General features: G+C 34.2%; 4 protein-coding genes across 8 annotated transcripts in view; 2 read left to right on the forward strand and 2 right to left on the reverse strand.

Annotated features, from left to right (window-relative positions):
- LOC102624608 (uncharacterized) overlaps window positions 1-15,129 on the forward strand; it is a 72,613-nt gene extending 57,484 nt beyond the window's left edge. Inside the window, exons 2-6 of one of the 4 annotated variants that reach the window (XR_008053185.1) lie at window positions 10,553-10,722; window positions 10,826-11,603; window positions 12,718-12,884; window positions 14,388-14,651; window positions 14,740-15,129. Coding sequence is in view for 1 of the 4 variants with exons in the window: in XM_052437289.1 (XP_052293249.1) it covers window positions 10,556-10,722; window positions 10,826-11,603; window positions 12,718-12,884; window positions 14,388-14,595 (1,320 nt within the window). In the remaining 3 variants the exon portion in view is untranslated. Of the gene's footprint in view, window positions 1-10,552; window positions 10,723-10,825; window positions 11,604-12,717; window positions 12,885-14,387 lie in introns of all 4 variants that reach the window. The other 3 variants (XR_008053186.1, XR_008053184.1, XM_052437289.1) reach the window with 3 other exon arrangements.
- LOC102624120 (uncharacterized) lies at window positions 290-5,158 on the reverse strand. Of its 2 annotated transcripts, none has more exons than XM_025098218.2 (4): window positions 4,863-5,157; window positions 4,106-4,238; window positions 3,873-3,987; window positions 290-684 (listed from the first exon to the last, which is right to left on the reverse strand). In XM_025098218.2, the coding sequence occupies exons 1-4, from the start codon at window positions 5,045-5,047 to the stop codon at window positions 623-625; spliced, it is 495 nt and encodes a 164-aa protein (XP_024953986.2). In that variant the 5' UTR covers window positions 5,048-5,157; the 3' UTR covers window positions 290-622. The 2 variants fall into 2 exon arrangements, with proteins under 2 accessions (XP_024953986.2, XP_006478142.2); XM_006478079.4 differs by lacking the exon at window positions 290-684 and adding an exon at window positions 2,813-3,648 and having other exon boundaries at window positions 4,863-5,158.
- Window positions 7,064-7,820, forward strand: LOC102607544 (agamous-like MADS-box protein AGL80). The gene has a single exon (XM_006478167.3). It carries the CDS (start codon window positions 7,119-7,121, stop codon window positions 7,818-7,820), a length of 702 nt encoding a protein of 233 aa, XP_006478230.2. The 5' UTR covers window positions 7,064-7,118.
- Window positions 15,130-15,338: 209 nt separating the features above from the next.
- On the reverse strand, window positions 15,339-16,662 carry LOC102625449 (NDR1/HIN1-like protein 6). The gene has a single exon (XM_006478084.4). The coding sequence runs from the start codon at window positions 16,342-16,344 to the stop codon at window positions 15,448-15,450; it is 897 nt and encodes a 298-aa protein (XP_006478147.2). The 5' UTR covers window positions 16,345-16,662; the 3' UTR covers window positions 15,339-15,447.
- Window positions 16,663-16,869: the final 207 nt, after the last annotated feature.

A 16,869-nucleotide genomic window follows, 5' to 3' on the forward strand; every position in this document is an offset into this window, starting at 1 on the left:
ATACGATACCCATAACGTCCCATTTGGAAAATGCACATTAGAAACAGGAGTAATGCTATGGATGCAAAACTTATATACCGAATCCACTAATACAAACTAGTTATAATAATGAAGCATTGTCAATTGTTGCATTGATGTAGCACTTCCTACTCGGTTGCCGGTAACGTTACGAATTTGATATTAAGTTACGGATTGTGGAACAGTGGGACTACTATGGTTTCATGAAGTAGTCTATGGCAGAGATGTAAGTTGCAATAACCAAAGATAAGCTAATACTTGCAGCAAGCGCTTACATTTAAACTTCTGTAATTGTATTTAATCTCTAATATCAGAATCTAGACAGTGTTCATGTATAGCCTGTACTGCATGCCATAATCTACTTTTCTCGTTTAAACATAAAAGCATTTTTTAAACTTAGAACATAATCTCCTGCAACAGAAATCAGGCATGTTAAGAAGTCTGGTATCAACTGATTCACAACTGAACGATATAAACCGATTTTTCGGCAAAAATGCAGAGTTTTTCTTTCTGATTGGCCAAATATCTACGGTTTTCAATTATCTCTTGACAATCAGAAGTCTTCCTTCAACAGAATCTTTGCTCACTTGAGCATGGTCTAATTCTAATCTTCCATTCTACTTCCTTCTTCATTTTCAGCCGTCAGCTTTTCCTTTTCTTGTTGCTCTGTGGAAAAAGACAGTGAACTCAGTAAAAACAAATTTCACATGAATTCATGGAGTTTTAATGTTTAGTTTCTTCAAGGGACAAAATGTTTTAGACCATATCACCGGAAACTTGGGCAACAACAAAAAGCAAGCATCCGTAAACAAATAAGGTAATTATATAACCAAAACTGAAAAGGGATCTTTTAAAAGTGCAAGATCTCCAGAGGGGAGGCTACTAGGAAGCTTATGCCTAAACCCCACTGGACCAAAAAGGTTTCAATGTAGAGATGGAAGATGGCTGTTTCTGGGGCTCAGTACAGGTAAGGGTTATCCATGCCCATCATAGACATGCATTGTTTGTGTCCAGCCAGAATAAATACCTGGCTTGTAGCTTGTTGGGGAAAGGAGGATTATGGTCAAAATAAAGCCCTGAAACTCAACAACTTTAAAGGACAATGAATTACATACTGTCACTCACAAAGTCGCAAGGGGAAAAAATTTTCCTCCATTCTGCCCCAAAGGACAAGATTACCATAGACATTAAGGGGCTGTTTGGTATGCATGATTGGATAGGATGAGGTAGGATGAAATATGATAGGATAGGATGTGATAGTATGGGATGGGATGGGTTAGATATTAACCTCATACTGTGTTTGGTGCAACATTGAATTGAACTATAAATAATTTTGTCCTCTGTTTAGGTATGTCATTGGATTAGCTAATCACTAATATATCTTAAAGAAAAATGAAAAAGAAAGAAAGAAGAAATATTCTAAAAATCTTTTTGTTTTCCTCTTTCTTAATTCTTCTCTTGCCTTTCATCTATTTTCTCTTTTTCTCATTTCTTCCTCTTCTCTATATAATTAGCTAATGAGCAAAAAGAATCAATTAATTAGCTACAAACCTACAGGCTATAACCGTTGTCGTGTCATTGGAAAATTTTCTACCGATTAAGGTTAATGCAGGAGAGGGGTATATAGGATTCAAGAGCAATTTGCAGTCCTGGATCAAATGCTCAGTAGCGAAACATGAATAGAGCATGCCCAACCAATGGTTGACAAAATGACCCTGAAACAAGAATTGTTATTTTTTTTTTCCAATTGTGGTTTGGTTATGTTTCGAGTCTAATTGAGGTTGACAATTTGGGGAATTTTCACAAGAAACACTAAAGAGCTTTAATTCTTTAATTCTTTAATCAATTGATTTCATTAATTAAATTTCAGTCTTCAGTTCCAATCATCAATCCACCTTAAGTTTCATAGCTAAAGCATTCGGTGGCCATATATGCTTTCGCTTAAAGCAATCCAACTTGAACAAGCAAAAGTTGAAGCTTATGAAGAGAAATTGGTCTAGAAGTTTGCTGCGGCCATGGCGGAAGCAAGAGAAAAAAGAATCTCTTATCCCATGATTGCATGTTAGGATAATTTTTAGCTCTAAATTTTTTATCCAAGGGTCCCCTTGGTACAGATTTTTAAACTGTTCATGTTAGGATTACTTATCCTATACTACTTTTGGCACCAAAAGTAGGATTGGTATTATTCTACCCTAAACTAATCCAATCCCAGAATATTTAACTGTCACTGAACACCCCTAAGATCTATTTCAATCTGATTAATTACTTCAGTTGTTTCTTTAAGCAGGTTTTCTTCTTTCCTCAATATTTTTTTGTAATTGAGGAAACTGTCCCATATGTAGAAGTTAATTTTTCAATCAAATCCAACCTGAATAAGAAGCCAAATATGCACAATATGTTTGCTCAAACAATGGTGTAACTCTAGATTTCCAAGAAAGAGGCTTGATACCGTCTCCTTGGAATATTACATCTCATGAAACTTTACTCACTATTAAAGGTGTAGGGTCTAATAGCAGTCCTTAGTTCAGTACCCATTACATATGGTTAGGGGTTTATGTTATTATTCTGGACAGGGGAAAAAAAAAGAAAGACCGAGGAAGCTCATGAGTCAAAGTCCATAGTAGGTGTGAAAGGGTCATAAACGAGATTCTAGTATAACAAAGGCATAAGAATAAAAAAGTAGTCTCGCTTAATGAAATTAGCAACCAATATAATGAGGGAAGAATATCAAACATACCATTCCATTCCACCATCATATGCAATGTGGATTAAAAAAAAAAAAAAAAAAAAACAATGTTTGCAAGTGTGAACACATTAAAGATTAGGGCAATTATACACCGACCACTTGTTTTTTCGTGCTTTTCAAAAATACAAATTTTTTTTTTTAGCTGAATTGCACCCGAAGTTACATTTTCTTGCACCCTTCCACCTCCGTTTGCATGTCATTAAGAGAATTAACGGAGTATTCAACAAATGACCTTTTTACCCCCGAATGTAAAGTTACAGTTTTATATGCTATCACTTTCCAAATTACAATATTAAAAATACCCTCACCGTGCTGCCTCTATTATTTCTCAACTTCTCCCTTTCCTTCTCCAGCCATGCCATCAAAAATCACATCTACAGCCTCAAAGGGCTCGGCGACTATGCTCCCACACGCTTCAAATCAAGACACGTGTGGCAAGCTTCACGTGCCAACGGCCTCTCCCTCCTCCGCCTCAAATTTCTCCATTTCTTTCCCTCCTATCTCTTCTCTCTCATCACCGCTATAACCACCATTAACTCCACTTACTCCGTCGTTAACAACAGACGCTTCACTCTCCAAACCACCATTGCCTCTGTTAAGCTGACGTGGGAGCGTCCATTAGTCACCACAATTTGCATCTACGCTGTTGTTGTACTCTCAGTTATTTTTTGTGATGCTATTCTTTGGTTTCTGTTGGTAGCTTCCAAATGCGAAGAAGAAGAATTGATGACCAAGTTAAGCTGACAAGTGGCTACGGTTTTAAGGTCCCGTTGGTTATTTAAATTGCCACCTGGCAGCATGTGAAAGGATAGAGACATGACGATCCGACTTGGGTTGGGTGTAGAAGGCATCGTCTTTATTTTGCCTTCCCCCCTAATCAAAGGCTGTAAACCCGCATGTGAAATTATAATTTTACTCTGGTGCAGCAAGGTTATAACAATGTGCAGATGGAAGTGGACAGGTGTAAGGAAATGTAACTTCAGGTGGATTTCAACCAAAAAATAAAAGAATTGTGTATTTTTGAAAAAAGATGAAAAAACAAGTGGTTGGTGGATAATTGCCCCAAAGATTATGTCATATATGTTAAAAAAAAGATGGAATCACTTACGCATAAGTGTAAACATTGCCTTTTGCGTGCGCCTTTCAAGCTTATCAAGCTTCTTTTGCACATCCCTTCGCAGGTCCCAGTTGGGTTTCTTCGGAGCAATGTTCACAAATGGATCCTAAAAAACCTCCAAATTAAGGATACGGTAAACTTATAATAGGGATACAATCAAAAGAAAACACGCAAGTCACTGCTTTTGGGTTGGGTTGGGGGGGGGGGGGGGGGGGGGGAGATACCTCTTTCTTTTCTGATTGTGGAGGTGCAGCTGCAACTGGGTCCTCGAACTTTGGTAGTTCTGGCGGAGTGACCTTACCTTCCTGAAGCTGCTTATCATGAGGAACATAATTTCTAAATTTCATGCTGAGATTACTGCAAATAGCAATTATACATGTTAAGTTATATTTTGTACATCTAAGCAGATTTCTAGACTAAGAGATGCACATGAGTTTCTACTGCAATATGGACATCGTATACTACATGTCTAATTGTCTATACTATCAAATACAGGTGAAAAAAAAGTAACAGAGAAAGCAAGTGAGAGCCCATGTCAAGCTCTGATGAAAATAAATTGAATTCGCATAGACATATCAATGCGACATGCTTTGATGGCTTCTTTTCTTTTCAGGGAAAAAAAAAAAAAATCTGATGTGAGATTAAATAGCACTTCCAAGAATCACACAAACGAAACAAATCATACGGTGTCCACTAACAATTTCACATAGGAACAATGCTTTGACAAGAAACACGCATGGCGGGGAAAAATTAAATATATCAACTATTTTTCATTCTTATATTCCTACAATTGGGTTTTTATACCATAATAAAACATATAAACAGATACCATCAACCAAACTAAAATTAAATTAAAAAGAACCAAATTAGCAACCTAATCATAAATTTCCATGCGCAACAACAAATTGCATAATAATAACACACAATATAAACTGCAAATCAAGAGGCGTAGTAGGTTAAGTATAAGATTAAGATACTAACAAATCTTCAGCATCTTCGTTATCATTATCATCATCATCATCATCAGTGGCCTTATTATTATCATCAGCCTGACCGGAGTCATCGTCCCCGGCGCTTAGCAGTTCCTGAGCAGCTCTCAAAGCCTTGAGCCTCTCTCGCCGCGCCGCAGCCGCTTGCTCGACTGAGACTTCTTCTTCAGTACCCATCAAATCAAATTCACCTGCGTTTGCAAAAACACTAACCGTTAATGGGTTTTGATTCCAAAGAGAAAGACATAACAAAAGTTTGTTAAATCTTATGCATTCCGTACCGAGCAAGCCCTATAGCTTCAACCAAACACACCCTTATTATGTTATTTCCTAAAGTCTGCAAGATGTGTCAAATGGGCCGGACCTGTAAACTCAGAAGCTGGACTTACAGACGAGTCGGGCTTTGGGAAGATGTGATTTTTCAGTAAACTCTTTAAAGTCGAACTCGTGAGTTGGAAGCTTAGGTGGCCTTTGATGAAAAGTTTATAATTTTTTTTTGGGTTAATTTTGTCCTGCCCCCAAATGTTTCAACATTTTTCGCCACACACTCATATGTTTCGACAATGCTCACTCCACACCCAATTCCGTTAATTTGACCGTTATGTTTAACGGAGCTATTTGAAATTTAAGTAAATATCCGAAATACCCCTTATCTTGAATTAGAGAAAAATAAAATGAGATAAAATGTTAATTTAATAATTAATGTTTACATTAAAAAATTTTATTTAAAGGTAATTAATAATAATTCCATCAATTAAATTATCAAATAAATTTAATTTATCATCATCAAATAATATTTAGGATATGAATTTCTAAATTTGCCCTTTGACCGTTAGAATAAACGGTCAAAATAACGGATTTGGGTGTGGAGTGAGTATTATTGAAACATTTGGGGACTCGGTGAAAAATGTTGAAACATTTGGGGGCAAGACAAAATTAACCCTTTTTTTTTTTTACTATTTTTGAAAATAATTTAAAAAACATATTTAGCAAACATTATCAATCTTAATTCTACATTCAAAATTTTTATTTCACAGTATAGTATTGTAGTTGTACATTAAAATTAATGCGTGGTAATTAAGATTTATCGGTATAAATCCATGCACCTACAAAATCCTAATTAAGTCATTGTCACCTATCGCTAACTATTACGAGTAGTGTATCAGTTGACTTTAAAACAATCAATATTAATGTGCTAAATTTACAGACATATCAATGAGTGACATCTTGTGATATATAAACTATATATTATGTCTACATAATATAATATCAACCGAATGTTAGCTCTTTTTAGAATAAAGTAAATCTTTGTTTGAACAACTATGAATGTTTGGAAATCTTTCTGTCTCCATAAATGAACTTGAATGCAAATATTTTTTTTCATTCCTAAAAACAACAAAAATACACTAATTCTTCCATATGTGTATTACATACGTTATCTATCTGTATGTAATGAAAATGATTACATATTATTCAATTTTAGATTCTATCACTTATAAGATGACAAGTCCTCTGATGTCAGAGAAACCAAAAAAACACCTACCAACTCATCAAATTAAATCATAATGACCTTACCACCTTAATGCCTATGGCCCTAGATTTCATCAAATCCATTGTTATAATTGCAATGATTTGAAGACCTCCCTATCTTGACAAATAAATTCAAATTTTACACAATATTCCTTAGATAAAAATTTTCGTCATAACTGTTGATTCAATAATTAATAATCAATGCAATTTTACGGTACCATTTTTTTTAAAAAAAATTGGCATTTGCATAAAATATAATAATGACTCTCCTTTTCAAATTATATACATAAAAAAATTATAATTTTTAAAATACATAAAAGATATTATGTCAATTCCACGACAAACAAATGATATTGTTATATGCATATATTTATTTTTAAAATGTACCACGCGAATAGTGAATATATTAAATTCATTTATACATATTATCTGTATTAGTTAATTGTATCATCTTTGACGTATTTAGAATTTATCGAGAAGAGACTAATTGAAAAAAAAAAAAGAGGATAGCGCCTTATTTAGTAGTTTGTCAATTTAAGTGTCATAAATGTGTACAACAAGGATATATACAACTTACTAATGCTATTATGGCATCTCTTCAAGACTTAAACTCTATATATAGCATAAGCTGTCAAGGGCAAGATAACACAATAGAAAAAAGCTACAATAATTTCATATTACTTTATCTCTTTTTAATTTCCATTATTATTCCTCAGGCATGACAAGAAAGAAGGTGAAACTTGCTTACATATCTAATGATTCAGCGAGAAAAGCAACCTTCAAGAAAAGAAAGAAAGGCCTATTGAAGAAGGTGAGTGAGCTTAAAACCTTATGCGGGATTGATGTGTGTGCTATCATTTTCAGTCCCTATGACGATCAGCCTGAAATTTGGCCTTCCCCTCTGGGGGTCCAACGCGTCCTCTCGCGATTCAAGAAGATGCCGGAGATGGAGAAAAGCAAGAAGATGGTGAGTCAAGACAGTTTCTTGAAGCAAAGGATTGCCAAGGCCTATGAACAGCTCAAGAAACAACGCAAAGACAACCGCGAAAAGGAGATGGAGCGAGTCATGTTCCAGAGCCTAACTGGATCAAATGTTTTTCTTAACATGAACATGATAGGTTTGAATGATCTGGGCTTGCAGATCGAGCACAACATTCGGGAAATTTGCAGGAGGATGGAAACCCTAAACAATATCGCCGCAATGGCTCGTCCATCAAATGAGGAGCCCTCGCAACAAGTGGAGAAGTCATTCGGTTTTGATGGTCAGATGAACATGGAAGCTATGCAGAAGCAGCAATGGCTTGTTGACTTGATGAGTACTCCTCCACAACAGCATTTCGGGTTTGGTGGGGAAGAAGTGATGCAGCCATTTGCGGATACCATCAACAACAATCTTTGGCCTAATCCTTTTTATCCTTGATTAATATATATGTGTGTGTGTGTGTGTTATGTCTTAATTTATATGTTTTATTTTGATGATATTTAAGTTGTTAGCTTCTACATCTCTCGAAGTTGATGTACTTCAATTCGATGAATAAATCTATTTTATGCACCTTTTCAATATTTTTAATCGATCATTGTGATGTGATTGCCTTTGAAAGATGTTATGATTACTGTCATGATTTGAATTTTCTTAATCTATTGAAAGATCTTTTAACATTTTTATTAATTGTGTTGACATGCATTTAGACGATTATCAGTTTTATTTCAATTTAGATGGAAAAAAATAAAACCCATATATATTGTTTTCTTCTCCAACTTTTTTCCTTAAATACCAGGTTTTGTGTTTATGTGCTCAGAATATCATTTTAGCCAGGAAAATAGTTCTCAATTCAAGGGAGAACGAAGACTAATTACCCATAAGGTTTCTTTATAGTAATAACATTTTTTTATGGTTGAAAGGGGTAATCGAATCGGTATCAAATTGAATATGGATTGATTTTTCAATTAAATTTAAAAATTACAAAGTAAATATCTTAATGGCGCGAGATTTGAATTTTTTTTTTCCATCCAATCTCCACCATTCGTGAGTAAGGATGGCAATGGATACCACCCACATCGGGTTTACCATTACCAAATCCAAACCCGCACAAAATTTAAATTACCAAACCCACTCTCAACCCACAGCGGATTTTAATTTTTTTTAAGAAAACCCACCCGTTGTGGGTTTTGACAATTACCAAACTCGCAATGATATCCGGCGGATTTTTTGCAGGTTTGTACATTTAAAATTACAAATGTTCAATATATAAATTTACAATAATAACCTCAAATTCCACATAACATACTCAATTTTATTTTAAATTTAACCAATGTACATGAAAAATTAAAATTTCAATATCAATCCAACACAAATTATCAAATTTAAGTATAAAATACACAAATCCATTAAAAAAAATCACAAACTAGTATCTAAAAATAACAATTATATTTTATATTATCATTCAACACAAGATTCGAGAGAATATCTTCATTCATTCACTATCATTAGCACCATGATGCCTATGATAATGATTAAGATTAATATTTTCCAAAGAATAATACTTTTCAATTATTATTTCGAAGAAAAAATTATAATAATGAAATAATTCATTCATTAAGTTAAAGAAAAATAAACCATACAAAAACACTTTGATTATTTGGCACTTTACATAATTGTAATATTTTCTTTATATATTTTTTAGATTTAAATATTTTTCAATTAAAATTAAATTAAAAATATTAAAAAAAATATTACGGGTCTAGCGAATATCCATGAATATCCATGCGGGTATCTGCCGGATATTGGGCTAATACCAAACTCATCCGCATCCAAGTGCGGGTTTCAATTTATAATACCAAATTCGCCCGCAACTTGCAAAATTATCCGTAATGAGCGAGTTTTGGCGGGCGGGTTTGGATGGGTTTATGGATTTGGGAGTACAATTGCCATCCTTATTCATGAGTGTAAATTTATTTAATCTTTCCACTTGGCACATCATGTGCCTCCCTAAAATGAGTATGCGATGCATTCTGCTATGTGCGATCTTTTTTTTTTTTTTGGGAGTTAAACTCATGAAATGTATTTTTAAAGTCTTGTCTTTCTCTTATCACTTAACATGCAAAATTAAAAATTTTGGTTGGAACTTAAAAGGGGATGTTGAATAGATCAAATTAATGTTGAATCTTGATTGATTTTTCTATTAAATTTGAAAAGTACAAACTACAAAGCGAATATCGCAATGGCGCGATATTTAAATTTTTTCCCATCCGATCTCCACCGTTCATGATTGTAAATTAATTAATCTTTTTAGTTAGTACGTCAAGTGCCTACCTAAAATAAGTACGCGACGCATTTGTTAAAAGTGATCCATTTTTTTTTTTCAATTTTTAGAGGAGTTGAGCTCATTAAATTTATTTTTAAAGTGTTTTCTTTCTATTTTCACTTGACACGGTATAAGTGATTAAGAATTATAGCACATATAATTATAACAGTAGATTTTTTTAAAAAAATTTAATTATATAATAAATTTGTTCTCGAGTTACAAATATTTAATATACTATTAATACAATACCTAAAGAGATAAATTATATATTACGTAAGGCCATTAAAAAAAAAGGAACAGAACGGAAAAATCTCTACTACATAAAGGAGTGCTTATGTAAGTGGAATATTATATTAAGAAATGGGCTCAATAATGATAGATAATTTATAGGCCATTTTAAAATATCACCAATCTTTAAGAACATACAAAATAATTTGTTTTCTTTTTATTTGGTCCAACATTTGTTACTTAAGTCTTTAATTTATTTAAATTATTTGTTATATCCTTGATATTATAATTTAGACGTTCTCATATTTTACCGTCATAAATATAAATGATTTCTTAATATATAATTTTTTTAATTTTTGACAAACTCATAACTCCAAATTAAAAATAAGAGAAAATAATAAAAAATCCAAAAGATTTTTTTTAATTAGTGTTTTAACATCAACAATATAATAAATAAATAACTTAGTGTTTAAACATCGACAGTATAATAAAATAAATAATTAAATAAATATTAGGGCTTTAAATAATAAAAGCAAACAATATAAGGCGGCCAAGTGTAATTATCCTTTTCATTTTTCTTAAGAGCCTTTCTCTTCCTTTCTTCCCTTCAACTGGAACGCTAATGGAGGAAATAGAAGCACTAAAGCAAAGATGCAAAGGCGTGATCAAGAGAATCGAAAAATTACCTTCTTCAACAAAAATCCCAGAATCATGCAAGAAAACCCTTTTCAAATTAGCCAACTCTGAGCTCAATTATCTCTCTCGCCTCTCTTCTCCGATCCCTGTAAGGTGCTATTTCTAAAATCTTCATTTTCATTTATTAATTGAATTAATTGATTGTAATTTTTTATTATTTTTTGAAAATAATTTTTATTATGTACTCTTTTTTCAGTTCCAATATTGGGCACCTTGAGTCTGTAGTTTATATTCTTCAGCAGCCTTTTATAACTGGGGTTTCTCGTGTTTGTAAGTCGATCAAGAATGGGTTTAAATCTGTACATGTCGATATAATTTGTACGCTTTATAAAACACCAGTTTGGATTATTGTATCAGATAGAAACCCACGTTATGTTTCATGGGATGGGTCTGATAAGGGTAAGGGTTTGAAGTTGAGAGTTGAGGAAGTTTTGGCTGCGGCTGTGTCTTCACCCTCGTTGAAACCTTGTTCAGTTGTTCTGTTTTTCTCCAATGGAGTTGGAGAGTTTGTGAATGATCGTCTGATCGGTGAATATGGGGCCGCTGAGTTTAATCTGTCGGATTTTGAATTTTTTGAGGAAGTAGAAGATGGGTGGGTGAATGTGCTTTCAAGATTGTTTCGTGATGCATGCATGCTTGAAATAAAGCTTAATTTTTGCGGGAGTGCTGCTTCTAGTTCAGAATGTGGTGTTAAACACTCAGTTGGTGATGTACCGGGTTTTACTCTTCAAGAAAAGAATAAGAAAGTAAGCTTGGGTGCTGCTTTTGGCTCTCTTCTATCACAAATGAAATTCTGTTGTGAGGTTGAGCTGGATCATTTGCTGAATGAGGGCAATCTTATAAACTTTGATACCACAGCTTTGATTGCTCTTGTCTCGGGTATCAGTAACGGTTGTGCGGAAAAACTTTTGGCAACACCAGATATTGAACTGAGGCAGCGGTTTAAGGGAAACACTCAGTTTGTTATTGCTCAGGTGAGTTGTTTTTAAGTTCTGATGATCTATATTATTGTTTGAATGTAGATGTTATCAAGTTTCAAATGCTGGAAAATGGTTCCATCTTGTGTTCTTGGCTTAAGATTGCAATTTCATGCAATTAGATCTTTTTCAATTTATCTTCCACTGTCTTTATTCAGCCGATGTTTTCAGCCTTTGACAAAATGATATATGGCTTATGGGCTATACATAATGATGTAGCTCTATTCCATTGCTCAAACAAGATTTTGTATTGTGCATAGTTTTGACCCTAGATTCCATATTATACAATAGTAGAATTTACTAGCTAAGTAACACAGACCCCACCATTTAAGGGCAGTTATTGCAAAATGTTCATTTGGTAGGTCTTTCAGTGAGAATAATGGATGAGTTGTCTGAGTTCTATTTATATGAATAGGAATTAAGCCTTGAAACGAGACAAAATGTGTACTTCACTATATAAGGGGTGATTTGAGTGCAAAGTAAGAAATTATCAGTTATTGATATAGTGACATATCATGATAAAGGTTTAAAAGCTTTTAAAGTTGCAACCTTAGGGCAAAGTAGTAAATCCATTGGCTGTTTAAAGATATGCAGCATGTAATATTATTTCTAAAATTAAACTGAGAAGTCCAATCTTCTGTGCAACCTGTTTTGGGAAGTTGTTCTTTTATCTATTGTCTTTGATAGTTTTATTAAGTCCCAGTCTAGTATGTTCATTGGATTTGTGGTAATAGTCAAGTTGCTTTTCATATGAAATGAAGCTTAAAGGCATGAGTTTGAGGTGCTTTGCTTAACAAGAATGTAGATAAACTTCCCTTTCTGTCCTCTTCCCCTCATTGTATTTTACTTTTCATCTTTTTCTGCAGTGTTTTTCCTCAATGCTTGTAATTGTTGGTTGTAATTATTTGCATTTAATTTTGAGTAACAATTATTTGTTGAATGTTCTGTTAAGAAATAAGTCTACTTTTCTGCCATATATAATTCTTCAGCATACAACTATATCCTTTTTTACTCGTAATTTTATTATTATTATTTTTTACCTATTGAAGATTGTACGCATTAGTATGATATAAAACTCAGCTTACCGAAGGTTATCTTGACTGCTTGCCAGGCACTGTCTGAAATTCAAACACCAATCGATAAGGAATTGGGTGGTGTAATAGCTGGAAAAAAGGGTATAATATGTGAAAGTGTGCTTTCTGAATTCAAGGAGTTAGTGTCGATGTGTGGAGGGCCTAATGAAAAGTTGAGAGCTGATGAATTACTGAAGTGCCTCATGTGAGTTCTCTGAGCACTTGTACCTTTCTTGAACCATTTAGCCAAGGAAAAATGTTGGGTGGAAAATTGATGTCAGAAGTGACTATGAAACGCTGAAGCTTACATAATTTGGTTGTCGTTGAATTCTAAGTCCACAATACATGTAAGCATTGCCCTTTGTGATGCTTGAAGTCGGGAGTATTAAAAAAACTGGGGATTTTAATAATGTAATTTTCTTGTTTCATGCACATTGGTTTTGAAAGTAAACAGCTACTGGATGGGGATCAAGGCCAAGCTTGGCATTGAGCTGGTCCTTTCTATCTAATTTTAGTTAGTGATAATTGCCAAAATTCAGGTCAATGAATTGAGCTTTTTCAACAGTGAGCTACCTCTTCTTTGCCGTAGTAAGGTTAGTTTGAGCTCCTTTGTTTCCTTTTGCAATCCCTGCTTTTTGTCTTTGAGGTGTCCTAAATATGATTAATAGTTTTAGAGACGCAATATAGGTATCATCTACGTAGACAGAAATGGTAAAAATATTCTGTAAATCCATCAATGCTAAACCAGTCTTCCCTGCTTTAAACAAGATTGGTAGCCTAAAACACAATATTTTTGCATTTTTTGCATATTTGGATGTTGATATTTTGTGTATTAATCAACTCTGAACTTCTAATGCTCCTATCTGAACAAGGCTGGTGGCCTAAAACACATTCTTTTTGCTATTTTTGAATAATTGGACGCTTCTTATCTATGCCTTTGATACGAACTATTTGATCACGTTTAGGAGACCTTGAAGTCAAAAGTGAAGACAATGCCAAAAAACCAAGGTAGCTGAAACAAGCCTTATTGAGACAAAGAAGAGAGAGTTCAGAACAAGTTTGATTTCTTGAGTTGAATTTTGCAAATTGTCCCCAACTGAAATGCAAAGTATGAGATCGCTTCCATGCCTAGTCTTCATCCTTGCAAAGTCTCTGTTTGGTTCCCTGTTTGGTTTCATAGCCGAAGGACTAATGATAAAAAATAGAATATTCAACTGGACTCAATAAACTTGAAAATAGCTTGTGAAAGCGTGGTAGTTGCAAAGAACTGCCTTCAATCTGAGGTATCTTTATTTCACCTAGATTCCAGTTTTTATATGCTTCCAACGTTAAATACCACCAAAGGAGGAAACACTCAACGACCACAAATAATGTTCCTCCAAATCAAATTTCTTTGATGCTGACTTCAAATCTTAATATCATTGTTGTCTATGATGAAACCCAGCTAGCACAAGCCTTACAACTGTTTTCACAATTTATTGTTGAAGAAAACAGGAACTCATGACAGATTAGATTTTTAGTTTGGTTTCAATACTTGGATTGATTGTGGCACAGGAAAATGAGACATAATTGTTGTGATTTCAATTCCAAGTTCAATTGACATCATGAATTGAACTGATTAGGGTTGCGCCAGTACATTTGTTGTGTCTATCAATTAATCCCAAAGCAATCATTTTCATCATTTACTGCACTAATTATGATTGAACAGGGTTGTGCATGATAGTCCTTCTGTACGCATGGTGGGCCTTCCAACCACTAGAAAGCTGGCTTTGAAGAACAAGGTTGTTTTCGGAACTGGTGATCACTGGCGTGCTTCAACTTTGACTGCCAATATGGCATTTGTAAGAGCAGTTTCACAGACGGGGATGTCTCTTTGTACCATTGAGCATCGACCGAGGGCATTAACTGGTGATTAGTCCATGCATGGTATCGGGACTGTATAATGACATGGTTTCCTGGAGAGCTGTTATAGGTAACAAAACATAGTTCTTATTATAATATTATATTTCGTACCCACGTGATTGCTACACTGCATTTCTGCTCATGTTTTGCTTGATAAGGTTGCTCATTGTTGTAACTGTATAGTTCATCGCAAGAGGAGGATTATGTATCAAATACCCTGCCCTAATTGAAATAAAAAATTGAAACAGGTTTCTGTCCGATGGTCATTGAAATTGCAAGATCGGTTTCCCATTCACTTAGCTGGGATAGAAGAACAAGTCTGTTTCTTGGACTGCCCTGTCTATGCACTACGTCTCATGTAGCATTTGTGAGGGCAATTCGACAGATTGGAATATCTTGAAGAATAGTTTTCAGCTTTTTATATGAAAGGTTTGTTTCTAAATACATTTTTTGAGGCAGAATGATTGTGATGGCCGTTGAAATCTTGTACAAGCAAAGGATTAATAATTATGGTTTAGATACTATAAACTTTCTCATGTTTTGTTTTCTTTCTGCCTCCACGTATGCTCCTATTCAACAAACTGAAATCCACACGTTACTTGCACTGCAAGTTGCTTTTGTTAGGTAAATTTTGAAGAAATTCACCATCATTTGTTACTGTCGAAACCATCTTGAAATTGCAGTGTTTTGATGAAAGAAAATTGCATTGATATGATGAAAGGCAAATAAATAAATACACAAATAATGCAAATGCAAAGGGAAATACAGAGGAAAAAAAACTATCATGAACCTGGTAAAAATGAGTTTCCAAGCCAAAAATAATGGGGAAATTGAAAAAAATGAAGAAATGAAAAAGAGATACAAATTTAAAGCTTCAAATTGAAGCTACAATTGCTGGCTTTAATGCTGATCTTGTTGTTAGCTGATAAACTATCCACAACCAGCAGGCATTGACCCAAAATCTTCACTTTTCTCAGCTTCAACTTTCCAAGTTTGATTGCCACTGGAGCATCAACTTTGAGATCTAATGGAATTCTCCCTGTTTGTTGCTGTTCTTGAATTGCTTTCATCAAAGTGCTTCCGTACTGTGTTTGGCCGTTTAAGGCCACGTCTAGCTTTGTTACATTTTGATGACCCTGATAGAATTTCGGCAAGAACCCTTCACACAGCTTAGCTCTTTCATCCCAGACACTGAGTTTTCCTCCTTTTTCGTAGTAAATTCCGATTTTCTTGTTTGGATTGTTGGCTGTGATCTTTACGTCGAATTGTGCATACAGTGTCAAGTCTAAGTTGAGCCTCAAATCCCTTATTCTCAAGCTGTCAACTGAGTATTTGGGAAGTTTTGGCTGGAAAATAAGATAAAGAATGCCTCCGATGGCTGCAAGGATGATCAAGAGAAGCACCAGGATGCTTACAGTCCAACAAAAGCACTTACAAAAACAGCTTCTGCTTTTCTTTGGTGGGTTTGGATGCATTACTGGAATGCTTCGTTGTGGAGGATTTTGTTGTTGATGTGAACTGCTGCCTTTCTCTTTTGTTGATGCTGCAGCTTCAACATCCATCACTGGATGAATTTTCTGATAATCTGCCATTACTAAAAAAGAAAGAAGAAACAACTGCTTCCACTTTTTGTTCAAGTAAGCAATATCTGAAAACTTTGCATGGATACAATAAGAAGGGTGATGGTGAAATTCTGATGCCTCTTTATTGACAAAGTTGAGTTGCTTGTTGACTTTTGTTCTTTTATAGAAATGCTTCGTCATTCAAAGGAGCCTTTTCGGGTTGAGAAGTCCTCACCTTCCTCACCTAATAACTACATGTACAAAGCCTGGATATTGGAGGTAGGTCAGCTAAGGAGGAAGCCTTGTTCGATGAATCATATGCCAAACATCCTTCTGAACTCATGCTTTTTCACCAAATTATTAGGAGCTTTTGATGCCACAATTAATTAATCACGTGATATCATGTGATTAGTTTACAACACAGCACAACCGTTGGTCTATTACATCATTGACTAAACTCAATTTGTATTTTATAAACTACCAAACTTGCCTTGTGCAATAAGAGTGATTCTTTAACCCATTTATTGGACAAATATCAAATAAGTTTTTTTTTTTTTTTTTTTTCACTCTAATCCATTTTTTTTTATTTTAACTCAATTTTTGTTCTCGAATAAAAGATAAATTCAGTAATCACAACTCAATAAAAATCAATTAGAGTAATTTTTATTCACCTCCTTCAACTTCAAGGTTCAATCTAATTATACAAAAACAACTCTAATTTGAGAA

The sequence above is a fragment of the Citrus sinensis genome, chromosome 3 (genome assembly GCF_022201045.2).
Source record: "Citrus sinensis cultivar Valencia sweet orange chromosome 3, DVS_A1.0, whole genome shotgun sequence".
Taxonomy (NCBI): domain Eukaryota; kingdom Viridiplantae; phylum Streptophyta; class Magnoliopsida; order Sapindales; family Rutaceae; genus Citrus; species Citrus sinensis.

What these genes read in the sequence shown, in the direction of transcription:
- LOC102624120 (XM_025098218.2), bottom strand. Translation starts at nt 5,047, where the DNA reads ATGGGTACTGAAGAAGAAGTCTCAGTCGAGCAAGCGGCTGCGGCGCGG. An exon ending in AACGAAGATGCTGAAGATTT is followed by an intron (nt 4,239 to 4,862) that starts GTTAGTATCTTA and finishes TGCTATTTGCAG; the next exon opens with TAATCTCAGCATGAAATTTA. An exon ending in CACAATCAGAAAAGAAAGAG is followed by an intron (nt 3,988 to 4,105) that starts GTATCTCCCCCC and finishes GAGGTTTTTTAG; the next exon opens with GATCCATTTGTGAACATTGC.
- LOC102625449 (XM_006478084.4), bottom strand. Translation starts at nt 16,344, where the DNA reads ATGACGAAGCATTTCTATAAAAGAACAAAAGTCAACAAGCAACTCAAC.
- LOC102607544 (XM_006478167.3), top strand. Translation starts at nt 7,119, where the DNA reads ATGACAAGAAAGAAGGTGAAACTTGCTTACATATCTAATGATTCAGCG.